At 32.0% G+C, this 27,926-nt stretch overlaps 1 protein-coding gene across 1 annotated transcript; it reads left to right on the top strand.

Moving 5' to 3' along the window:
• Positions 1-110: 110 nt before the first annotated feature.
• LOC139487669 (ataxin-10-like) lies at positions 111-27,926 on the top strand. The gene is made up of 9 exons (XM_071272630.1): positions 111-370; positions 2,104-2,460; positions 3,609-3,776; positions 5,297-5,374; positions 6,172-6,319; positions 9,370-9,478; positions 10,813-10,988; positions 23,165-23,228; positions 27,628-27,926. The coding sequence occupies exons 1-9, from the start codon at positions 246-248 to the stop codon at positions 27,813-27,815; spliced, it is 1,413 nt and encodes a 470-aa protein (XP_071128731.1). The 5' UTR covers positions 111-245; the 3' UTR covers positions 27,816-27,926.

Raw genomic sequence — 27,926 nt, 5'->3', positions numbered from 1 at the left:
GCAAGCTACCATATATTTTGCATAGAATAATATAACAAATTCAACATATTTCTCGAAAACTCTGTTACGGGTTCGGGACTACTGATTAGGTTCTAGATCCGGACTGGTTTATCATTTGATATTTATCAAGGGTACCAGATACTGAAATTTCGGAAGGATTGCGCAATCTTGAAACTGTAAAACACAACAAGGGAAAAGAGTAAGAATGTAACATTGAAAGCCCGAAAAGAAATACTGCCTCTAAAATGGAAAATACCTTTTCCGCAGTCAAATCAGCTTGTTCCAGTTCGCCAGAAAGCTTTTCAGAATGGCAACATCTAAATGAACTGTTAGTTCAACTAAAGGATTGCATGCTTGGTGAATCAGAAAGGTTTGAATCTGTTATATATCTTAATACGAGGCGGCATCACACAAATCATTTGGGACCATGAACCCCCTTTTTATACCAGTGGGGGCATAAAGTTTTACCCTTGTCAGTCTATTCATCTGTCTGTCTGTCCGTAGGCACTAAAATAGGTTTCTGTTTCCTAACTTTAGTTTGCCTCAACCAAAAATTATGAAACTAATACTGCAGTCACACTAGGCCACAATCGCACTACAATCTCTTAAAAAAATGCTAATTTTGACGATTGTAGTGCAATCATGTAGATCACAGTAAGGTTGTGGTACGTTCGTGGTGAGGTCTCATGATCGTGATGATTGTGGCCAACTTGAAAATGTACCAAAAACAATCCTGTGGTCGTGACGAAATCAGATCGTAGTAGAAGTTATGCAGGAGTGCAGTAAGTTCGTGGTTGGATCGCAATGGTCGCTTTAAAAATTTGCAAATTTGACGATTGTAGTGCAATAATGTGTAGATTACAGTAAGGTCGTGTAGATCACAGTAAGGTCATGGTACAGTCGTGTTGAGGTCTCATGATCGTGATGATTGTGGCCAACTTGAAAATGTTCAAAACAATCCTGTGGACATGACGAAATCAGATTGTAGTCAGTAGTAGAAGTGTAGCAAGAGCACAGTAAGTACTTGGTTGGATCGCAAGGGTTGCTGTGACATCGTAGCAAGAGCAAAGCGAAAGCGCGATTCTAGTAAGAGAGATTGCGCTACAATCTCAGAGTGATGTTACTGTGACCTCTCTACGACCATCACGTTCTCCCCGTGATGCAACAACGCTTCTACTGCGTAACTGCGACTATACCACGTTAATACTACGCTGTTCCAAGACCATAGTACGCAATATGAATGTAGTAAGATCATAGAATGATCATGGTCAAAGCTTGCTATGATCGCAGAAAAAGCATGGTAAAATCTTGTTTCAATCGGATAAAGTCACAGTGAGAACATGATGAGTGTAGTAAGATCGTGATAATGGTAGTGAGGTCGCAGAATAAGGGTGGTGAAAACATGATATAATCGTAGTGGAATCGTTGTAGAATCATTATGAGGACATAGTAGCATCGTGAAAACAACCAAAATCTACATTTTCATCCCTCAACCTCACCACAATCTGAATTTATTTTAGATTGCGGTGAGCGTGATGCGATCATGGTCTATTGTGACTGGGGCATTATACACAATGCTAATTACCACAAAACACAGATCAAGTTGGAATTTTGGTGGCATCACTTTATTAAACTGTTCAAGTTTTTGATTTTTTAAAGTATCACAACTTTTTTTTTCATAAATAGGGCAATTTGGTTAACCAGAGCAGATAATTTTTTTAGAAAGTGGGGTGAGTTGGTAATCAAAAGTAGGGCAATTTGGTGTGAGGCTATTTGGCAGTAGGGGGAGTTGTCATTCTTCCGTGACAACAACCCAACCAAAGAGCAAAAAAAAAAGGCCATCAAAGGATCTTCAACAGTGAGTTAGAGAAAAACTTCCAGACCAGAAAGCATGCTCTAGCTGGCCTTTAAACAAAAATGTTTACTAGGTGAGCAAAAATGGAGGTCACACTTCATTGCACTTGACTCAGAAACATAAAAATTAATCAAAATTTATAAAATATACAAAACTAACAAAAACCAGACGCTCCTGGCTTAGGACTAGGCGCACAGATGATTCTATAATGTTTTATTTTGTGTAGATCTTAAGTTTATATTTTTCAGAGCTAAACTTACTGCTGAGAACCTCTCAACACTAGTGGATTTGATACATCTATGTAATCGTGGTATAGAAAATCAAATAGAAGTGCATTCTACTAATAACTGTTTAACAGAAGTATACAGAACACTCAGAAATATGTGTGTACAGTGTGAACAAAACCAAGATTTACTTAGCAACCATGAACATTTATTCACAGCTTCAAAAAATTCTATACAGGCATTGGTGAAGCAATTTAAACACAGTAAAGATTCAGACATTATTGTGACATTGAGATGTATTGTACAATTTTTAGGAAATTGTAGTGTTGGACATGTAAAAAATCAGGGTTTAATCTGGAAAATATTTGTGGAAGAACTCAAGTAAGAATAAGTTTTGCATTTAAGCTCTCGACCAGAAAGGGAACTGCATTTGCCATCAATTTCAAAATGTCAATTTTTGTCGAATAGTGTTTTGTGGCTGTCATAAACATTATCTTTCCTAGAACATGTATGAGAGGGGAGAAAGATACCAGAAAGACATTCAAACTCCTAGATAAAAAATAAACTGACAACCCCATGGCTAAAAAAGAAAAAGACAAACGGACAAATACATGTACATGTAATAGTACACAAGACAACATACAACTGTAGAAAACTCTTTTTGAGGGGATTAATATTCAACAGCATAGTGTATTGCTCAAAAGCAAAAAAAAAGTAATTTTAGGGTCATAAGACCACATTCATTCTGTGTCAGAAACCCATGGTGTGTCAACTATTTAATCACAATCCAAATTCAGAGCTGTATCAAGCTTGAATGTTGTTTCCATACTTGCCCAAATTGTTCAGTGTTTGACATCTGCAGTCGTATAAAGCTGCACCCTGTGGAGCATCTGGTTATTTCTAGTCCAATTATTTTGTAACACCAGTCCTGGAGGGTTATATGCAGCATTTGTATACCTATAGCTTGTAATAGAAGTTAGAAAATCACTTTTTTTTCCTCAAAAACTTTCTCAATGTTTCTACTTAAGAAAAAAGAAGCTACATTTGTACATAGTAATTTGAAAATAAGACATCGTAAGAAGGTGTGGTATGATTACCAATGAGACAACTCTCCACCAAAGACTAAATGGCATAAAAGTTTGCAATTTTTTATGGTAAAAGCTTGAATCATGAATGAAATTGATTTAAAAGTATTACATATTTGACATTGAATTCACATGATGAAATAATAGAAAAAAGACTACATGTAGTTTATTGTTTTAATACTGTAAAGTAAGAAATCAATTGGGTGCATTTATCATTGTGATTATTAGGCAAAGGACAAAAATGCAAGATATATAATTGCGAGTTCAGGAAACACCATTACATGCAATATTTAAATGCAAGCTTTTAGTTTTGAGAAACCTATGCCTTCCCTATAATTTTTTTTTCTTTCTGAATTTACAGTACAGTTATAATGTGACAAGCCATGAAAATTTATGTTCTCAAGTATATTTGATAATTTTAAAATGTACAACTGTAACTTTCAGCAAGCTGTTTGATATATCAGATGAGAAGCTGAGCATGTATACCTGCATGGTTGCACATACTTGTATATCTGGTAACCTGGACAACCAGGATATGTGGACCAGTTCAAATACAATACAGATGTTAACAAATGTGATCAGCTTCACAGTAGAGTGTGATTGTGAATGGGGGTAGGTGTATTACACATACATTTGTAAAGTGATTCCATTTTAAACCACTCTTGATGAGGTGTTAGTTTCAGTAAAAAAAATGATAGTGGAAATTGATTTTGTGTCAAAGAGACAACAAACTGACCAAAGAGCAAAAGAAAAGCCCAAGGCCATCAATGGTCTTCAGCACAGTGAGAAAATTCGGCACCTGGAGACGGGCTTCAGCTGGCCATTAAGCAATAACGTACAATTGAAAAAGGACAAAAAAGGATGTACATTAAACTCTGAAACTAAGACTGTGAAACTGTATGTTTTTTCGCTTGTGAATAACGTGATTACATTTTGATTGCTAACACTGTCATATACATTTACATATGATATACATAAAAATATAAACAAAGATGAATATACAGTGAATGGCAAGTTAAAAATTACCGTCAAGAGTGACTGTAAACTGTTTTGCCTTCTATGTACTGTATTATTGTTTGATTCATGACTAGATACAGTTGAAATGATACATAACTTCTAAGCACTTTATAAAAAAGATAAATGAACCAGTAGTTGCTCTCTATTTTATGTTACTGTTTTAAATTCCTGATTAGTCCTTAAAAAAGGCAACAGTAGTAATCCAGTGTTCAAAAGTCATAAATCGATTGAGAGAAAACAAATCTGGGTTACAAACTGAAAAAGGGGGAAACACATCAACTATAAGAGGAAATCAAAATAACAAAAGGAACACAAAGTTGCAATAAAAACAAAAGCCAACAGTAAAGGAGTAGGTCTGGTAAGGATCGATTTTGGCCTCTAATTTCAGGTTCATCTGACGAATGATTATGGACACTTTTTAAACACTATTTCAGTTGATTCAATTACTAGATGTGAAAGAATTTAACTGATTTACTCATTAAAAACGCTCCGATTCAAGCTTAAATATGAAAAATCTATCAAATATGCCAAAAAATGTCACTTTTCAGATGGTTTTTGTCAAAAATGAAAGTGGCCGCATCCGTGTTCATCCTCAACCTTTATATATGTTATGTAATATCCTCAAATACAACTTACATTTCAATATTAAGAATGAACACAAATGCGTCTAAAATTTAACTAAAATGCTAAAATTGTGAAGATTTCAATAATTTAGCATGACTTAATGATGCTAGTAACCGATATATATGTGCAGTGTAATGTAAAAAAACAACCCATATTTATGCAGCAGAAGCATTCTACTTTCCAATAAACATGATAAATAACTAAAAGTTTACATTTTAACAATTTTGTAAAACTGCTTTATTTTGGGGCCGAAAAGGGGTCTTACTGGACCTACTTCTTTAATTAAGGTTTTAACAGTGGTTTAAAAAGGATTTTGAAACTTTCATGGATAACAATTTGAAATGCTTACATAATTATTTCAAATAAAATTATTTTGTAAAAGTATTAACAAATATCGTACCGGTATATGTCATGTTTGTATGATAAACTTAGCTTGCTTTTAATAGAGCAGATACTTAGAGTTCTTAATACTATATTATTTTATATTCCAGACTATTTCTCATAGAGAGTATGTGCAAAGTTGACAGCATTTTTTCCAAAGTGTTTCCATTATTAAAAGACACAGAGAAGTATGTAACTTCTTGTTCCCCATACATATAGACATACTGTACCCCTTCACAGACTTATTTTTTGTTTGGAGTTGTCTTTCTTTATTCAGAAAGGTGGAATCATATTTAGAACAAATGTGATTTAGTTACCATTGGATTTCTAATCTGAACATAAATACATACATGGAATTTTTGTTTACAAAAATTGAATACATTGGGGTCTTTGATATGCTGAATCTGAACATGTACTTAGATTTTTGATTATGGGCCCAGTTTTTAAGTTGGTCCAAATTGGGGTCCAAAATTAAATTTGTTTGATTTCAACAAAAATTGAATAATGGGGTTCTTTGATATGCGGAATCTAACCATGTACTTATATTTTTGATGTTTGGGCCCCGTTATCAAATTGGTCTACATTGTGGTCTAAAGGGTCCAAATTGAAATTTTGTTTGATTTCATCAAAAATTGAATTCTTGGGGTTCTTTGATATGCCGAATCTAACCATGTATTTAGATTTTGGATATTGGACCATAAAAGGTAAATGTCCAATTTAGATTTTAAGTTCTTAGACCACATTCATTCTGTGTCTGAAACCTATGCTGTGTCAACTATTTAATTACAATCCAAATTCAGAGCTGTATCAAACTTAAATGTTGTGTCCATGCTTGCCCCAACTGTTCAGGGTTTGACCTCTGCTGTCGTATCAAGCTGCACCATGTGGAGCATTTTATTTTACATGCTATACTAGATAAACAAAGCCAAAAACTTACAAAACAATGAAATGACCCCTTTTTAATGATGTTTACTTTGATTTCTAGGTTATTGGTATATGAAGTGATGTTGGACCATCTAGATAAAACTGAGAATGATTTAAACCCTTCAAAAAGCAATATACAGTTTATTGCTGAAGATGTGAAATCTCAATCCTATATAATCCTGTCTCTGTTAGAGAAACATCAAAATCAGGTATTAAAACAGTATATCAAGGATACAGGCTTAAAATAATAAAATCAGAACAAGTCATACCAATGGGTGTAATGGGCAGTAAGTAAGTAAGTAAGTCATACTTGTATCATGTGTATCATATTTTATGGTTGGTAAAAAGTATTTAAATTGTTTGTCAATATCATCATTTGTTAATATTAAATAACACATTGTAATTTTGTGAACTCTAGTACATTTGTACTAAACAAACAATTATGCTTCATGGAAGCTGAAAATCAAAACTGTTAGCATTCTAACCTCACCATAATTGTACAAAGGCAGCAATTTCGTTGAATTTTCACCAGTATTATCTATTATAACTAATAGTTTTATAGTAAAGATAAACAGGTGGCCACCATCCACAAAAGTATCAAAACAATGTACTTTTTGAAAAAGCTATTAATTTAAAACATTCTTAATATGAATTGTAAAATTTACATAATTCATTACATACTTTTAAAGTATGCATTTATATAAAGTCAGTTTATTAATGTAAAAAATATGTATGTATGAACAGATGTATATGATATTTTATATCAATTTAAGGTGTAATGACATATCATGTAGATTTTTTAATTAAGAATTTCATTATTTTTTTACTTGATTTATGTGTATTGATTTTAATCAGTGACATATAAAATCCCATTATTGTTAAGACTGATCTATTTATAGCACAAAACATGCAATTATTTGAAATGTAAAATCAACATGTGATCAGAAATGTAAAAATATGACAGAGATGGTTATATGTAATTTTATTATGTTTATGATGAGAAGGGATGTTTTGCTGGTTTTTATAAGAAGTTTAAAAGTCAAGCCCACACAACAGTAGAAGTATGTTAGTAGACCAAACAGATAGGAAAAAATAGTATTTTTAGTTGATTTTGAAATGAGTGATGTACTAGTTTATGGTTTCCGCATTTTTAGCAGTACCACACAACACCTGGCAATGCAGGAAGTTTGTTTATTTTTCGAGATATCATTTGAATGCACCTCTCTTAAATGACAATGTGCAAAATGTGCTCAGAATTAAAATTCACAAAAAGGATAATTAACGTTTTCTTTTTTTTAATTCTCTGTCGTTTACATCTGATATATTTTTGATTTTATGTAATTTTTATATGACTGCAAAAATCGAAAAATTGTTGGTTGTATATTGGTATCACGTTGGCGTTGCCGTCCGTCGTCATCGTTGGCGGCGTCCAAAGACTTTCGGTTTTCGCATTATAACTTTAGTATAAGTGAATAGAAATCTATGAAATTTAAACACAAGATTTATGACCATAAAAGCAAGGTTGGGATTGATTTTGGAAGTATTGGTCCCAACACTTTAGGAATTAGGGGCCAAAAAGGGCCCAAATAAGCATTTTCTTGGTTTTCGCACTATAACTTTAGTTTAAGTTAATAGAAATCTATGAAATTTTGACACAAGGTTTATGATCACTAAAGGAAGGTTGGGATTTTTAGGAATTAGGGGCCAAAAAAGGACCCAAATAAGCATAATTCTTCATTTTTGCACAATAACTTAAGTATAAGTAAATAGATTATGAAATTTAAACACAAGGTTTATGACCATAAAAGAAATTGATTGATTTTGGGAGTTTTGGTCCCAACAGTTTAGGAATAAGGGGCCCAAAGGGTCCAAAATGAAACTTTATGTGAATTCATCAAAAATTGAATAATTGGGATTCTTTGATATGCCGAATCTAACTATGTATGTAGATTCTTTTTTTTTAAAATAGTATTAAAACATTTGACTTTTCTACACTTTACACAAGTATTCTACATTCCAAACTAAAAGACAAATTGAAAGAGTTGGTATTTCTTTGCTCCATAAAAAAGAATGGCCAACGTAGATACAAGTATCTTGTCTTGGGAAGGGATATATCCTACTTTGTAAAGGATCACTCTGATTCAAACAAAAAATTCTCTAAAACTGACATTATCAAGATGCTTGATTTCTTGATTGACAACATATTTGTTACGCTCAGAGGACGTGTTTATCAACAGACTATCAGCATTCCAATGGGAACAAATTGTGCCCCTCTTTTTGCCAACTTGTTTCTTTATTATTATGAGGCTGACCTCATACAGGAACTTGTAAGGAAGAAAGATAAGAAGTTAGCAATATCCTTTAACTCTACTTTCCGCTATATAGATGATGTTCTTTCACTGAATAATTCAAAATTTGGTGACTATGTTGAGTGCATCTTTCCCATTGAACTAGAGATAAAGGATACAAAGTATACAGTTAAGTTAGCCTCATATCTTGACTTACGTCTAGAAATTGACAATGTGGGTCGGTTGAAAACAAAACTTTACGACTAAAGAGATGATTTTAGCTTTCCAATTGTGATCTTTCCATTTCTTAGTAGCAACATTCCAGCAGCACCTGCATATGGTGTATATATCTCCCAATTGATAGGATATTCCTGTGCTTGCATTTCCTATCATGATTTTCTTAATAGAGGGTTGTTGCTCACAAGAAAGCTATTAAATCAAGAGTTCCAAATGGTGAAGTTGAAATCATCACTTCGTAAATTTTACAAATGCCATCACGAATTGGTTGACCATTATAGAATAATCATTTCACAAATGATCTTGGATCTGTTCCTTACGTTGTATCTACAATCCCCTTCCCTGTCATGAATGTGACTTACTGAATTAGACTATTTAACGGATTTGTTATCACATAAGAAACATGATGAGTGCCACATGTCGAGCAGGATCTGCTTACTCTTCCAGAGCACCTGAGATCACCCTTAGGTTTTTGGGGGTTTGTGTTGTTTATTCTTTAGTTTTCTATGTTGTGTCATGTGTACTATTGTTTGTCTGTTTGTCTATTTCATTTTTAGCCATAGTGATGTCAATTTATTTTCCATTTATAAGTTTGAATCTCTCTCTCGTATCTTTTGCCCATCTTTTGTAGAATAAGTTTTGGGAAACTAAAGAGGATTATATGAAAGTCAAGTGTATTATTAACACTCTACAAGTGTAAACACTTCATTTTCTCATAAAATTTATAATTTCAGAATCCTGTTGTCATAGTGAAAGAAATAGAAATTCTTGGAATTGCAACATCACATCACAATGTATATCCAGAAGTAAATACAGACAAAGACTTGCTTTCCTGTATTATTTGTAAGCATCAGACATTAAGCATTATTTTTATAAATTTAAAAATGTTTCAACAATATGTACCAATACATGCACTGTTAAGACAATTTATTCAGAAATAACAAGGTCATGGCTCTGAAATTGTGAAAACAAATGGTTGGTTCTACTCTAACAGTTCTAACTTTCATAATCTGCAAATTGCCATACTGTGCAGAGACAAAAATTATAGTATAAGATAACATTTTTGTTGAGCCTTCGACTTTAGTCGAAAAAGCGAGACATACCGATCCTACATTTTGTCGTCGGCGATGTCCTAGGCGGTGTCGTTGGCAGCATCCACAAATATTCACTCTGTGGTTAAAGTTTTTGAAATTTTAAAACTTTCTTAAACTATCCTGGATTTCTATCCAAACTTGGACAGAAGCTTGTATATGATCATAAGATAGTATCCAGATGTAAATTTTGTAAAAATAAAATTCCATTTTTTTCTGTATTTAACTTATAAATGGACTTATTTTTCTGCACATTACGTTCACTCTGTGGTAAAAGTTTTTAAAATTTTAATAACTTTCTAAGACTATCCTGGATTTGTACCAAACTTTGACAGAATCTTGTTTATGATGATAAGATAGTATCCAGAAGGAAATTTTGTAAAAATAAAATTCCATTTTTTCCGTATTTTACTTATTAATGGACTTAGTTTTCTGCTGGGAAACATGTCATTCACTCTAGTTTAAAGTTTTTAAAATCTCAATTACTTTCTTAAACTATCCTGGATTTTTACCAAACTTAGACAGAAGCTTGTTTATGATCATAAGATATTAACGAGGAGTAAATTTTGTTAAAAAAAAATCCTTTTTATACGTAATTTCTCAGTAAATGAACTTTGTTTTTCTGCCAGGAAACAATACATTCACTCTGAGGTTAAAGTTTTTAAATTTTTTGTTTAGCCTGCGATTGACAGCAAAAGTAGGCAAGACACTGGGTTCCACGGAACCCTTACAAATATTTATTTGTAATAGTGTGATATCCTTTCTTATATTGTAAAACTTGGTGTTCCAAACCTAATTTTGAGAGAATACCTTTCCGTAATACGTACTATGTATGTTCAATTATTTGTCAGGACTCCAAAATAGAACATGGTGCTAATAATAAGAGATATTCAAAGAACCAGCCTAATGAGTTAGCTCATTTATTGCATATTGAGTATTGTGGTTTCCAACAGGAATGCAGTCAAATTGTAAATTTGAAAACCCTTTGCAAAAAAAGAAAAAAAGATAATATCAAACATTAAAGACATGGCATAGAAGCGTAAACAGTATCACAAAAATTGAAATATTGAATAACATATATTTCAGATTTGCTGGAAGGTATCCATAAGATAGGGCTACAAGGAGATAATTTATTCAGCAGAGTAGATAAAATAATTAAGTTGGGCAATATTGATCAAGATCATGCAGGATATTGTTTAAAGAGAGACTTGGTCAAACTTATAGGAAACATGGCTTACGAATGTAAACCAAATCAAGATCTTGTAAGTATACATTTATAAATAAAAAAAATTTGATTTTTGAGCATTTCAATAATGTAAATGTTGTATCCAGATGACACGTCTTTAGGGGAAGACAATTGATCTCCTTTTGAACTCATCACAGATACCAGGATTAAAAGGAGTAAGTTTGGTAAGGGCCATATTTGACCATGATAATTATGTTCATTGTTTCAGATGGAAAAATGTTTGAAATTGACGAAAAGACACTTGATAAACTTAATTTGTTTTAAGCATTGATTTTTATATCCCAAATGGGTCAAAATTAGAGATTTCTGTCAAATTCGTCAATTTTACCCAAATCAAGGTACAGGAAACAGAGGGCTAGTGACTTCAAACTAAATATTCGAGTCAAATATGTAAAAGTTCATAAAAAATATTTTGTAACAAGATCTTTTTTTGTGGAGGCATGTGTTCTATATGTTTTTTTGATAGAAAACAATTGAAAGTTACATGTTTTTTAATGAATTAAATGAGTGTTTTTTTGTGAAGTAATGTATGAGTAGCAAGTATATAAATTAAAAATATAAACACACTTCATATCCAGTCATTGTATTTAGCTATGATTCAGCATAGCTATTTATGAATAAATCTGAATTTGAAGTTTAAGCTAGAAATATAGGCCTTTTCTGGGCCTTATTGAACCCTTATTCTTTGTATGCACGACACATGTTTTGTTTGAAAAAAAGCAAACTTTTCAGTGATGATGAAATAAAAAAGTTAAAAAGTCCAATTAAAGAGAGAAGTTGAAAAGTATTGAGGACCCAAAGTTCTTAGAGGTTTTGCCAAACACAAAAAATGTACTTCTAAGGTAACCTATTTCTGTGGTAAAAAATCCTTAGTATTTAAAAAAGTTCTGCAATCAGTTAATTTCTAAATATGACCATATCAATGATATATTTATAAGCCTTTATAAAACCCAAATAAAAGAAACAGAACTAGTCTTCTTGGAAAAAACATCTTGAAATGATATTGAGAAAAGTAAGCATTGATTGTTGACAGCAAATTACAACGCTTTCCATTGACCCTACAATGCAAATGCAGTTCACTGTTATAACATCCATCCTACTAAGTTACTGAAAAGTGAAAAAAAGATAAGTAATAAAACACCATTAATCAACAATATAAAAAAAATACTATTAAATGTTGTACACATTTGTTAATCAACATTCATCAAGTATGTTGTTATTAAAAATGATAAAAAAAAAACAACCCTGGACCATTCATCAAGTATATCAAGATTAAAAATGAAAAAAATCTTGTCAAAATCTATCTTTTTCACTCACAATTTCCCAAAATAGCAATATGACTCATGACCAATTTCTAAACACAAATTAATGCGCAATTACAGATGATATAGCACCATGGTAGTAAATCAAGGTTTATGTACCTTATCTTATAAGTTAAATATGCATTATGGATTTTAGTTAACAAAGAACTAAGAGGAACACAACTTCAAATACTGACGGATACAGTCAGGGATTATGCCAGGCAATGGAATAAACTCGAAAAAAAGACATAGCTACTCTAAATGGGTTAAGGCTGTGAGGTCCTTTATTCACATTTCAAGTATAAAAAAAAACGTATTGGTCTATGAATGAACATGCTACATCGATCTTTAAAGACCCAAATTCAATCCACCTGTCCACTCTCCATGGCAAATGTCTGTCTTCTCCACAGATAAAGCTGGTATCACGTTTGTTTTTATGTGTAAATCACTGTACAGAAACTGCTTGATAAAGAGAATTAAGTATTGACACTCCACTTGGAAACTCAACAAATAGCCACACTACTCTTATCAAGGAGGAAATCCTGAATACTCACATGTTTGTTCTTTGTTGGTCCTTTTAGAATTTCAACCAAAGAAAAAGAACTGGATCTTTCTAATGTTTTAGATACTTAAATCAAATACATGACTTTACAATCAAAGTTAGATTACTAGTACTTCCATGTGCTCCACAAAACCTCATTCTAAAAAATTAATGTAAAATTTATCAGCAATTATAGCTGTAACTAACTGTGAATCATCCTTTTCTATGGTCATCGTGAATTAGATGTTGATATTACAAAAAATCCAGAGATCTGTTAAGTCTCTTTCTCTTGCTTTAGTATTAAAAATTACTTTTCTAAACATCGTCGTCGTCGTCCGAATACTTTTAGTTTGCGCACTCTAACTTAGGTAAAAGTGAATAGAAATCTATGAAATTTAAACACAAGATTTATTACCACAAAAGGAAGGTTGGGATTGATTTTGGGAGTTTTGGTCCCAACATTTTAGGAATTAGGGGCCAACAAGGGTCTAAAATAAGCATTTTCTGGGTTTTTGCACAATAACTTTAGTTTAAGTAAATAGAAATCTATGAAATTTTGACACAAGGTTTATGACCACAAAAGGAAGGTTGGGATTGAATTTGGGAGTTTTAGTTCAAACAGCTTAGGAATTAGGGGCCAAAAAAGGGCCCAAATAAGCATTTTTCTTCGTTTTCGCACAATAACTTTAGTATAAGTAAATAGAAATCAATGAAATTTACACACAAGGTTTATGACCACAAAAGGAAGGTTGGGATTGATTTTGGGAGTTGAGGTCTGAACAGTTTAGGAATTAGGGGCCAAAAAGGGGCCCAAGTAAGCATTATTCTTGGTTTTCGCTCCATAACTTTATTACATGTGTATAAGTAAATAGAAATCTTTGAAATTTAAACACAAGGTTTATGACCATAAAAGGAAGGTTGGGTTTGATTTTGGGAGTTTTGGTCCCAACAGTTTAGGAATAAGGGGCCCAAAGGGTCCAAAATTGAACTTTGTTTGATTTCATCAAAAATTGAATACTTGGGGTTCTTTGATATGCCGGATCTAACTGTGTATGTAGATTCTTAATTTTTGGTCCCGTTTTTCAATTGGTCTACATTAAGGTCCAAAGGGTCCAAAATTAAACTTAGTTTGATTTTAACAAAAATTGAATCCTTGGGGTTCTTTGATATGCTGAATCTGAAAATGTACTTAGATTTTTGATTATTGGCCCAGTTTTCAAGCTGGTCCAAATCGGGGTCCAAAATTAAACTTTTGTTTGATTTCTTCAAAAATTGAATAATTGGGGTTCTTTGATCATGTTGATATGCCAAATCTAACTGTGTATGTAGATTCTTAATTTTTTAGTCCCGTTTTCAAATTGGTCTACATTAAATACCAAAGGGTCCAAAATTAAACTAAGTTTGATTTTAACAAAAATTGAATTCTTTGGCTTTTTTGATATGCTGAATTTAATCATGTACTTAGATTTTTGATTAATATGGGCCCAGTTTTCAAGTTGGTTCAAATCAGGATCCAAAATTATTATATTAAGTATTGTGCAATAGCAAGAAATTTTCAATTGCACAGTATTGCGCAATAGCAAGAAATCTTCAATTGCACAGTATTGTGCAATAGCAAATATTTTCAATTGCACAGTATTGCGCAATAGCAAGAAATATCTAATTGCACAATATTGTGCAATAGCAAGAAATTTTCAATTGATTGGAGTTATCTTTCTTTGTCCAGAATAGTAGTTGAATCAACTTAAATCATTGTTTTATACAATATACAATGTATATTCACTTTTACTACCAACTGATAAATTAAAACAATCGTTACCATTCAGTGATAACAAGCACTTTTTGTTACATTTTAATATTTTATGATGTACTTAAATAAGTAGTTTTTGTTGCAAACTCCATTATAAATGTGAATTGAGATCAGTTTTGAAAAAAGGGAAATAGGGATTTGAAAAAAAATGGGGGGGGGGGGGGGGTGGTGGTTAAATTTTTCTCATTTCAGATTTCATAAATAAAAAGAAAATTTCTTCGAACATTTTTGTGAGAGGATTAATATTCAACAGCATAGTGATTGCTCAAAGGCAAACAAATTATTTTAAGTTCAATAGACCACATTCATTCTGTGTCCAAAACCTATGCTGTGTCAACTATTTAATCACAATCCAAATTAAGTTATTAATTTTTATACTTAAAAAAGGGGGATTTTATGAAACTTTGGTGAATATATTAATGTAACATTGATTTGTATATATATTTCTAGTTGATCATATACATTCATTTAAAGCATGAAAGACAAGTTAAAAGAGCAACGGGCGTATCATGCGCTAAAGCGCAGCCCTTTATTTTCCTTGTGATCGAATTAGACTAACACGATTTGATATGTACTTACACAAGCAACACAGAGGTGCCACATGTGGAGCACAGAGAAATTTTTTTATGCATAATACATGAAAAGGATGTGATTGGAGCGATGTTTTCGAACATGAAAAAGAATTACAGAGATAGTATGTTCTGTTGCATATATTGACTTACACATAGCCATTGACAATGAGGTTCGGTTTACAACTAAATGAAGGAAACAGTAATATACCGGTGTTCAAAAGTCATACATTGATTGAGAGAAAACATATCCAGGTTACAAACTAAAACCGAGGAAAAACACAAGATATCATGGTTTGTGGCTCCAATAGTAATACACTGAAGAATTGACAACACGAATTGGTGTACTTTATTATTCTTTTATTCGTATTACAAGTCTTATGAATATGAAGTGTACACAAAATTTGGTAAATAATCATGATAAAACGGGTGGTAAATAATTGAACGATTTACGTCGAAGCTCAGTTAAAAAATCATGGAAATTCAACTATCATACTTGATATTTAAAAGATGCCAAAATAATGATTTATATCACTATTATACTTGCATTATTCATTAAAGAACGTAACAAGTAAATTATAAAAGATAAATAAAAAACACAATAACCCTTTTCTCATAGATCGTTCCCTGGCATCGTTCCGTGGCACATTACTGGGGCAGTGATTTCAAAATAAAATTATTATTTATGTCTGTTTACTTGTCATCCATGGAATAAGTACACCTGTTTCTGTGGTTTGTTATTGTTTACTAATGTAAAGAATAAAATTAATCTTTTAATAAAAATACTTTGGTATTCTTGCATTTTGCCAGATAAAATTGTTCAAGCTTCTCTTTGCAATAAAGCTTGTGTATATCACGAAGTGACTTTGCAGATTTGTCAGAGTTAACCCCCTTCGGTCAGAAAGGTTACACCCGACATGGAAGTATTGATAAAGCATTTTTGACACAATTCATTATGATTATTTACAGACTAATGATTTATCAAAAGTGTTAAGTTTCTTTTGTGTACCTAACACCCATACTGCATTAACTAATCATGTCAGTATATTGTATAGAATGTAATATTGTCAATTAAATAACAGCTTATCGTACAAGCAGGTATAAGTAATTAATATTTATGAGGCATGATAGAAATTTCTTTTTTTTCAATGGCAAATTTTTTTAAGAAACCACATGGAATTTGAAAAAAATCGGATTAATTTTACAATGTTAATAAATGCTTTTACTGATCTAAAATTTTACATTTGAGAAAATACAAAATAAAAAACTTGTCAATTTGTGACTGAAAGACATTACATAGCTTTACATCGATAGAAATTCAGTGTCAATTAATGTCCTGTATGATCATTTGAAAATATAAATATTAAAAAAAAAACAGTACTTTTTTTTGGTCTTTTCAACTTCTTCGATTCGACCGTAACTGATGAGTCGTTTGTAGCCTATGGAGAACACAGCTGTAAGCCTGATATCTTTAATGAGTTTATTATAAACAGATTCCGACAACAAAAGAACATTACAAAGTATTGCGAACTTTCCTGTTTTCATGTATCAACTTTCAGGCAGCACCTATATATGAAACATATGTTTTCCTCGCCACAATGCCACTAGCCTTTCCCATTTAATTTGCGGCCCGCAGTGGTCTTTACTATGGAATTCATTTGGCTTTTAATTTTACTGCGTACTAAGCTATAAGCCTGGTATCTTTGATGAGTTTTAGAAAAGAACAACATATCTCGTCATGCGTATCACGACGTGATCCCACTAGTAAAGCATTAATAGTTTACCATTCCCGAGTACTTAAATTTGTTTTCAGTTTTTGATTGGATTCATATGCTCAATCTTTAATAAATTTGCTGATTTTAACAACATTTTGTAGATGTCACTGCTGATGGACGTTTTGTCTCCGATAGTACCACTAGCTCTATATACTGATAGTGTTAGACTGCCTTTGCACAACGTTATTGAAATTATTTTCAGTGCTAAAACTGTAAAATGGTTTTGAACTTCACATTGTTTTAAATTGAGCGCATCTTACTTTTTTTTTGTAGCGATGTAGTTAGTAATGCTGGCATTATTACTTATTTCGTCATTTTCTACAAAATTTTTATTTAACTGAGAAAAAAATCTTTGCCCAGGCATATTTGGCCATCTTGTTGTTTGTCCTTCTAATCTTTGACGTTTTGGTTGTTTATTGTTTATTGTAGCTACTGATTTTGTTAAAACGCTTGAAGTGAAAAACGGAATGAATAGTCGGACATCATTGCACATAATTTTCCTGTTTGAATTACTGAGAACTATCTCATTGTGAGCTTATACTGTTCAGTCGTATGGATTTTGGTATAGATGCTTTATTATGGTAAAACGTAGAATTTCTTGAATAGCTTTGAAACGATTACTTACTTGACGTTGAAGATATATCTATACATTTAAGGGCCGATATAATATCATTATGAAATAATGGAACCCAGCATATCTATTACATAATCAGTTTATATAAATCTTTTAATTTTGTACAATAGTTAGAACAATCACGTCATGACAAGTGAAATTGACAGATGACACCGTGTAAAGATATGCACAAAATAAGAAATTTATGACATATTTATGGGTAACAAATCATACATTGTAGTGGCAAGACAAGGTCGTAATGCTTTTCCTTACGTTAACAAGCGTGTTTTATCATCTAACATTTATAGACAATCCGTGATATATGTGTGTGTTTTTTTTCAGTCTAAGAGTTTATAACAAAAAGTGCGAAATATAATAGAGTAACATTTTGCTTTGTCATCAAAAGTATACATATGAATGGAAATCTATCATTTTATATTACCGCAACTATTTTTGGTGATGTGTTATAATGGTATGGACCTGTCACTATGATCTGTCATCGTCTGTTAACAGTAAACGGTGATATTCCCTAATCTGTCTTCTAATTTACTGATTTTATTTTTTTTAATAAATAGCATGTTAAAAATGTTGAAGCTTTTGAAGAACTTCGACCGAATAAATATTAGCAAAAACTTTAGCTATTCATACTTTGCAGTATCGAATATTCTGCTTGAAATATCATGTTATGGTTTTAGTTCACAGTTTAGTAGACAGTTTGACGAGTTGATTTTGACAGCCACCACGTAATATCATTGACTGTTTTATTTGTGGTTGTAACTCATCTACGACAGGCTTTGCATGTCATGTAGACTATGGGAGTATGCTTACTAAATACAGATTTAGAACTAATGAAGAGAAGCAACACACTATTTATGAAAAATAGTCTGATTTTGAGACATGCTAATTGACTTCAACAATATTTTAATTATAAGTAAAATACACCAAGATTTTACGTTGGTAGATATGAAAAATAATAGTACACTAGAAGAAAAACCTCACGTTTTCTTAGATTAAGGAAGTTTGGAACAAATTGAAAATAGTAAACCGTGTCAGATTAAAAAAAGATTTGGCATTTTAAAACTAGCTGCATGTTTAATTTAGTTATAAACTTTGTAAATCAAACTGTGTATTCCGTATGTTATTTTTTTTGTTATACATTTAATTGTCTATTGTCTAACAGTCTACAAATCGCAAATGGTGATGCGTTATTACGTTATTTTGACAGTGTTTACAATGTGTATAAAGCTATTTCTTCTAGAAGGTTAAACGTCTTTGACCTCATTTGCATGGTTAATTGAATAAAGATAAAGAACTGAACATTTCTGAACTTATTTGCTAAAAGATCCAGGAAACTTCTTGAAACTATTAATATATATTTTGTAAAGAATCAAGCGTCCAGGTTCAAAGCTACTATTAACTCCACCTTTGCCTTTGTAAACATTCCATTTTTGTTTAGCAACATTATAGCAGCTCCAGTGTATTCATTATACAACATCTAGTTGATACGATATTCAAAAGTTTCTCACATTTTTATAATGAGGTATGATGTCGTCGTCGTCGTCCGAAGACACATTGGTTTACGGATAATAACTTTAAATTAATATACACATGGAAAAAAGATTGCAACACCAAATTGAAATTGAAATTAAAATAACACTTTTTATTTTTTTTGTGATATAATTTGGTAAAATAGAACTAATTAAACATTATTTAAGTATCACCTGAGTTTAATCAATAAATATCGACTCGATAAGTTTTTATCTGCACATGCAGCTACTGTACCCGTAAACAGCAAAACAGATGTTTTCATCCGCATTGTTTTCAACACTTTAAATAACCAAGTTTTTAAAGTTATGTGATTGACACCTTGTAATGGGTCCTCGACAACTCTAAACTGCAGCAAGATGGCAGATTATCAGCATGAGAGAAGCAGGGATGTCGCCGAAACAACTGCACGTATTTTTGGTCATCACCATTCCACTATAAGTCGTTTTGAGAATAAAAATAAGGCACTAAACGATGTTAAAGACCTTCCGCGATAAAGAAGACCCCCTTTACCATTTTCTAGGGAAAATCAAGCATAATGAAGGTTGGTCAGAAGGAAACCCATTGCATACAATACAATCCTAAAAAGAGAGTGGTGGGCATACAGGAGCCTTTTAACAAGAACTGTTCGAGATCGAATCATCGCTTCTGGTTATCGTGCGATAAGACCATTTCGGAGACCTTTGCTTACGATCAGACACACAGTTTTCCGTATCCAATGTAGTGCAGAGCTCGTTAATGTTGAATATTAGCATCGTGGAGGAAGATCCATTGTTCCAATGGAATTCGGTTCATTTTCCTTGGACGGATCGTAGCCCGGATTTGAACCATATCGAGCATATATGGGACACTTTTGGGCAGAAGGTGCGCGAAAGGACACCCCATTTCAAACACATCATGAAATAAACAATGCCCTTCATCAGAAATGGTTGCTGCTACCTTAGCAACAAATTAGTCGATTTTTGGCAGGAATCAGAAGACGTTTAGATGCGGTTATCCGTTTGAATGGAGGCTGCGCACAAAGTACTAATTCTTTGGCGTATAGCGATCAACCATGATGTGAACAGACATCTGAAGATTAATTTTGAAATGTCTGACATTGTAAAGTTCCATTACAGTAAAAGTTGTAAAATGCATTTTTTTGTACAAAAAACACTTCATTTTGTTATTAAAATTGTGGTTATATAAATCATTTTTTTTCAAACATTTTTTGTTCGTTTCAATGCCAATGTTATCATAAACTATGTTTTAATAATATTATACAAATATTTTATTATATTTCATCCAAAAAAGAGGCTGATTTTTCAAATTTTAAAAAATCAAGGTGTTGTAATACTTTTTTTCCCCATGTGTATAGATCTTTATGAAATTTTCTCAGAATGTTCAATATCACAAAAGGAAGGTTGGGATCGATTTTGGGGATGGTGGTCCCAACCGTTTAGGAATTAGGGGTCCAAACAAGCATTCTTCTGGTTTCAGGATAATAGCTTGTGAACAAGTATTTAAATTGGTCTGAAATTATACCGCAATGTTGAAAACCACAAGTAGAAGGTTTGGATTCATTTTAGGGGTTATGGGGCCAAAAACAAGCATTTTTATAGTTTCCAGACAATAACTTGTGTGAAATTGTATGGATCTCTCTGACATTGTCCCACAATGTACCATCTAACAAAGGGGAGGCTGGGATTAAGTTTTGGGTTAATTGCCCAAAATATGTAGGAATAAGGGTCCAAAAAAGGGTAAAAAAGAAGCATGTTTCTAGTTTCCAAACAATCATGACAATAACTTGTGTTTAAGTGTATGGATCTCTCTGAATTTGTACTGCAAGTTTCAATACTACAAATGAAAGCATGGGATTGAGTTTCAGGGTTATTGCTCCAAGGTTTTTTTTTTCATAAGTTTGGGTGGGGGTTGTTTACCATTTTTTAAGTGATTCCTTTTTTTTACAAAATTTTTCAAATTTCGAATTTTGAAAAGTTTCAAGAATACATCTTTAATTGCACAGTATTGTGCAATAGATTTGTAACATCTTTAACCATATTAATTTTGTGACAAAAACCTATATTATGTCAAAAATTTGATTTCAATCCAAATTCAAACAGTATCAAGCTTGAATATTGTGACCAAATTTGCCCCAACTGTTCAGGGTTCGACCACTTGGGTCGTATAAAGCTGCGCCCTGCGAAGCATCTGGTTGTATATGTTTCTGTTGTTCCTTTGTTTCCCCTCTTATAGTTGAGGTGTTTCCCTCGGGTTTAGTTTGTAACCCAGATTTGTTTTCTCTCAATCAATTAATGAGTTTTGAACAGCGGTATATGCTATTGTTGCCTTAATTCATCGTAACAATTTTATGTAGAGGGTTACTAACTTGCAAAAATAACCTGAGTTCAACCACATTTATTGAAAAATCATGTTGCTTATGCTTTAAATTTCAGGTTTTGTTGTAATTTCTGCTATTTTATATTTCAATTTTTGACTTTCCTCTACTTTTTAATATAAAGTTTAGCAATCGTTCAAGAAAATCCTGTTAGAATTAAAAAAATATATGTACCGCTGGTTTTTGTATTGCATGATGACTTAGGGTTAAACAAGAGATATACACCAATCTTCTATTAGAAGATGAGTGAAAGTGGATAGGGCTTATCAATATCTTTGAGCAAGAGTAACAATATGGAAGTTACAGTATTGCATACCCTTGTATTTGATGGTACCAGTCTTTAGATTTTTGTTTAAACATTTGTGGCTATTTTTTGTCTTTCCAACCTTTTTCTTTTGACAATGGTGTTAACAAATGTTTTTAAGGAAGTTTTTTTTTTTTATTTCAACCTTTGTTTCTTCTTTCACGTTTTTCTGAGCGTCAGTGATGAGTCTAATTTAGACGAAACGCGCGTCTGGCGTACTAAATTATAATTCTGGTACATTTGATAACTATTGTAATCATTAATAATAAAAGTAAATTCATATCACCTTCAGAAGGCAAATGTCGTTATCAACCGCCTCCTAATCTAAAGTAAATTTAAGCAATACAGTCGATTCGATTGTTTCTAGACCATTAATGATAAAAATTGCATTGCTTGTATTACTTGTACATGTCGATTCAGACAATCAAATGTTTTGTGTGTTTTTATGCAAATATAACAACGAATAATTCATCTTTTAAATAGGTAATCACTATGTTGTAACACATAACAGTAAACAGGACATGTAAAGAGAACTCGGGTTCCAAAAGGATAAGAAATTTAGTGTTCTGAATTTGTAGGCATGTTTGTCTATTGCCTTCAAATAGTTTTGTTTGAGGGTTCCCGAAGAAGTTAATTTTGAAAGACACTTCGGATGCACACAATTTATAAAGTGTTAATTTCATTTTCAAAAATAAGAAGTTAATTATCGACCAATTACCAGTTTCTCCCAATCAACAAAACTTTGTTATATACGAAATAACAGAATTACGTCTGAGGTCATTAAATTGATGTGTCTTGTAAATGTTCCTCTTCAATCCAACACAATGTGAGGTTTCTCTGTACTTTTGAGAATAAAAACAACTCCCATCTATACACGCCCTTAAAAGCAGACTGTGCATATAATAAAACAACATTCATTTAATGATCAGTTCGAAGTCATCTCATTAAAGAAATGGGGTGAAATCTTTGACTTGCATGTCAGGGATAAATATTTCTTGATTGAACATTGCGATATGTCTTGGGACATTTCAACAATGTGTTTTTTTGGTTATTTGAAAAGATATCAAAGTTAAGTTTAAAATAATTAGTTTATAAGACTTCTTTCGTGATTACATTTGAGACAAAATACAAATATCACGGACTTATTCCCTACTTTGTAATTGAAATTTACAATAAGACCTGTCATTAAATTTAAGAATTGTCAAGTATCTATTCTTGATTTTTTAACAGTTGGCTGTTAATAATTGTGTAAACATAGTTTTGATGTAGGTCTGTATTCTCTCAGATAGATCAAAGACTTAGGGGCGGCATTTGTTCGATAAATTATTATATTTCTTGTGTATACTTTTCTTTCCAGATTCGAGAAATGAATGGTATACCATTAGTGTTAGACCAAACAAGCATTGATGGAAGGAATCCATGTATCCTTTTAAAAGTATAGATTCAAGACATACACAGTCAAGTACTTTTGTTAATACTCAAATTGCTACTTCAGACATATTATTATCAGCAATAACAACATCTATGGCTACAATTTGTCTTCGAAAAAAGTGGTCATTAAATTAAATTTTTTTTACAAAAGGTGAAAAATTACGCAAATTTAAATTTAAAAAAGATAAAAAAAAAAATACCATGCTAAATGAGAAATATTGCAAGCTAATATTTATGTACAGGGTTTGAGTCGGGCTTCGATTAATTTATTAATTTATGTAAAAGTAACTGGAAAACCTTTAGGAATAGAAATGGTACATACACCACAGATACATTTATAAGTTTCAACCAGAGCGAACTAAAAAGGGCATAATTATTGATTTACAAAATGGACTGTTTTTTTTCAAAACTAAGTTATGAAATATGAAATTTATTTTCGTCTTCGTCTGTATCTATAATAACTGAGCTCAATGGGTTCCAAATGAAAACAAGATAGCCACCGTGTTCAGTATTTACAATCTTAAAAGCCCTTGATATCCCAGCTAGGGGCATTATATTTTACGATTTGTGGTCCGTTCGTTCGACTGTCCGTTTGTTCGCCCGTCTGTCCCACTTAAGGGTAAAGGATTTGGTCAATGAAGTTTTTAATGAGGTAAAAGTCCAATTGACTTGAAACTTAGTACAGATATTCTCTATGATATGATCTTTCTAATTGTATTGCCAAATAAGAGTTTTTACCCACATTTTTCGGTTTACTGAACATAGAAAATGATAGTGCGAGTGGGGCATCCGTGTACTATGGACTATGGACACATTCTTGTTGTATGTATATGAAGGCTTGTTGATCAGCCTCGGTCAGGAACAGTAAATAATAAATACAGGCCAGCTTTTTTTCACCAACAATCTTTTGAAGAAAAAACATAAGTCATTTAAATTTAAGTGTGACTTATTGACGAAAATTATGTTGTGAAAACAACCCCTGACTGGTCTTTATATTCAAAACAAAGATAAATGGTAATGGATAGTAATAATCAGTTACAGAAGAACAATAGGTTAAGAATAAGTAGAACTCTTGCGTCTCGGACTGTTTAAAGATATTAGTACATGTACATAGGACTAAAAAACAGCCATTTAATGTGTTGGTTTATATTGTCTTTAAGAAAGGTACCAGGCTTATGATTTAGTACGTGAGACGAGCGTTTCGTCTACATAAGACTCTTCAGTGATGCTCAGATCAAAATAGTTATAAAGCCGATAAGCGGGGCACCCAAAATTAAAGTCCAATAAAACTTCAACATCATGGCAACAAAAAAAAACACGAACAGAAATAACAATAACAAAACGCTACTCACAATATCAAAGATTGTGCAGAACAAATCCACACAATAACCCGTGATATATATCTTTTAAAGCATTACATTACCAATGTTGATATATATCGAGTCGGATTCGACTTTCTCATTTTTTGCTTGGGACTTTACAGACGCATTTTGTTTGCTTCGACGAAATCTTCACATAAGTTGCTTAATTAATGTAGTTTTTGTAGTACTGCTCATATATTTATCTTAAAGTTACAATGTAATAAAATAAATCCCATTGTCCTCTTGAAAATGTCTGGTCCAAGCAGCCGATAATTCTGACACCTAATTGGTATGCGTGTATTATGAATTTTCGGTAATGATCATTGTCTTGGTTGTCTCAAAAACTTGTTTATTGTTAATCTCTTCGACGTTTGCTTATTTGATTAAAATTAGGCGTATTTGGGATTATTGGAATTTTCTGTATTAATGCTCTTTAACGTTATATTTGATTTTACATTTTAACTGCCTTGATTCGAGCGCCACATACGAGTCTTGTGTGGACGGAAAGCTCGTTTAACTTACCACAGTAGAAGTCTGATATCTTTGATGAGTTTTGTGTGCATGTTCTTATCTATCATTAAAGACGTAACTTCTAGACACATATTTTTGTTAGTGACGGGTTTATGTGCTTTTTAGTTTGATTTCTATTTGACGTTTACCCCTCAATGCGAAATCTTTAATTCATACGTATACGTTTTCTTATATCGGTTGTAATTGCTTTTACTTTAATGAAAAGGTTCTCACACAATAAAAAGGATACAAAATCGTAATTTACATGTACATGTTAAATTCAATTTGCAGATATTATTGTGTTATCAATTTTAACTTTGGTAAACTGTTATAGCCTACTGAATGAGACATTTAAATTATTCCATTTCGATTTACAGTGAACCTTTTATTGAAAATGCTTCATATTCAAAACACTTTTATTAAAAATAATTGCCTTTCTTTATTATGAGCAAAATCTAATAGTATCAATGGTGTAATATATTTAAAAGGCGTTTTAGAATGTTTAAGAAAACCTAAAGAAATGTTGGACATTAGGTCGTGACCCTTTTCTCTGTTGATTGTTACTTTTAGGCTGTGTGGTAATTTATGTCGTCATACAAAAAGTGAAGGAAGAACAAATCAAAATTGTTCGATTCACTTGGCAAATGTTTCGTATTTGTTGTCCGATTAATTTTTTTGTTGGTGAAATCCTTAATGTCTTCGTTATTTGAACGAAATATCAGCTGCAACAGCTAAGACTTTGATTTTTTGGGGAAAGACGGCTTCAAGCCGTCAATCCCCTATGGGGTTGACCAGAGTGACATTCCCTCACATCATTCATTTTGTTTTTATAATGTGGAAAACCCCCCAACAAATCTTACTTAGATTGGAGAGAAGGAGACCCAGAAATGAATAGTTTGACTTTAAACACTTTTTGACACATTTCCCTTCTGTTTCTCATGAAATTATCGTATCTTGAGCCCTCCTTTACATTATTGACGTTTCTTTTACAATCCGGAAAATCAGTGTGACGAGATATTCTAAATATATCCAACCTACATTGTATTTTATAGTGACGTCATTCTTGGAATGCCACACTACACAGAAGCAAGGATATCCTTCACTGGTTATTTAAATCATTCTCAGAGATCGTGCACTAATTACACATTGTTATTTGTTCAATTTAAACATAATATTGTTTGCTGTAGATGATTCAAACATCAACATGCAATACTTTAATTTGTAGGTCAACTGTTGAACAACTTTCAAAGTAAACAAAGATCTTGGGGTTACATGAGATAGGGGAGAGAAACGATTTTATTATTTTTTTCTGTAAAGTTCTGTATTGAGAATCTTCCTCAAATTCAGGAGCACCTCAATTGATGAGTAATTATCCACTAAAATAAAAGTTAATGTATTTTAACACTTAAAATGTGACATTTCATTGGATTAGTAGTCTTTCATTAAAACTAAATTTTTGTGTACCAACATAATCATTGTAATGGTAAAAAAAATTAAAAAAATTAAAATGTTGCATTTTGTAGTTTTAACCTATTTATTCGTGCAATTTACAAATATTTCAAATTTTAGATTTGGAAACAAGCTTCACACAGTTATATTGTTTTTTATTAGTACCTGTTTCCCTGTGATGACAGTTGTAACTGGGAACTTTATCAATGGAAATTTAAAACAGAATAGATTTTTCAATCCACACTTTCTTAAGAAAAAACTTTAAAATCCAAGAATACTGTCACAAAAAATGGAAAATGGCCCTAGCCTGCAGTTCAGTGGTACACAATTAAGATTTCAAAAAAATATTGTAGTTGTTGTGAAATGACAGAATTCAGTTGAGTTTTAGATAATTTAAAACTATCAACTTTAATCGAATGTTTAGATTTAGAAGATGCAGATCTCTTCCATTGGTCCAAATTGAATCCTAAACTAAGGAAATGAAATTACATAAACAACAATTGATTTCAATATGTCAACCTTTCTACATGTTCTATCTGTTCTCTTTTTCATTCTTTATATGATGACTATCATAATATACCCCCCCCCCCCCCCCCCCCACTTTCCAAAAAAAAATCAATTAAATAGAAACAAGGGCCGTCTTTCCCTCAGAGCTATTCAGCTCTTTGATTAAAACTATTTATTAGTATTTCTTACGTTTTAGTTAAGATCTGAAACAAAAATCATTTCGTTTTCCAAGTATGTAAAAGAAAAAACTCACTATACAACTCTGTTGACTTGAACTGTCATTGATATGGTCATAATTATAAATAACTGTTTACAATACTTTACATTTTTGAAATACTATAGGTTTTCTACTTCAGGAATATATTACTTTAGCTGTATTCGGATTTATATTTTGAATTTTTGGTCCTCAATGATATTCAACTTCGTACTTTATTTGGCCTTTTTAACTTTTTTTCGAGCCTTACTAATGGGTCTTTTGTAGAATAAACGCGCGTCTGACACACATATAGAATTTCAATCATGGAGTTAATATCTAAGGTTGAATTTTCCTTAATAGTTACAGATATTCAGCAGTGGTCAGTGCTAGCAATTCATAACATTTGTAAAGACAACAATGAAAATAAAGGAATTTTGGCAGGTCTAAAGTTTGAAGGTTTAGCGGAAGAATCGGATATGTTAAAGAAATATGGAATAAAAGCAGAAGTAAAAGATAATAAGATAATTGTCAAACCACCACCTGAAAATGAGTGAAGAAAGATACTATTGCAACTGAAAAATCTGCATCCGCTAAAATGGACGAAGTATTTTAATTTGATGTAGAATGTAATGTTGTGCTGAATAAAGACATCAGTAGTATACCGA

Source organism: Mytilus edulis, chromosome 1, assembly GCF_963676685.1.
Source record: "Mytilus edulis chromosome 1, xbMytEdul2.2, whole genome shotgun sequence".
Classification (NCBI taxonomy): Eukaryota; Metazoa; Mollusca; class Bivalvia; order Mytilida; family Mytilidae; genus Mytilus; species Mytilus edulis.
This window is presented reverse-complemented; position numbering and strand designations above follow the sequence as displayed.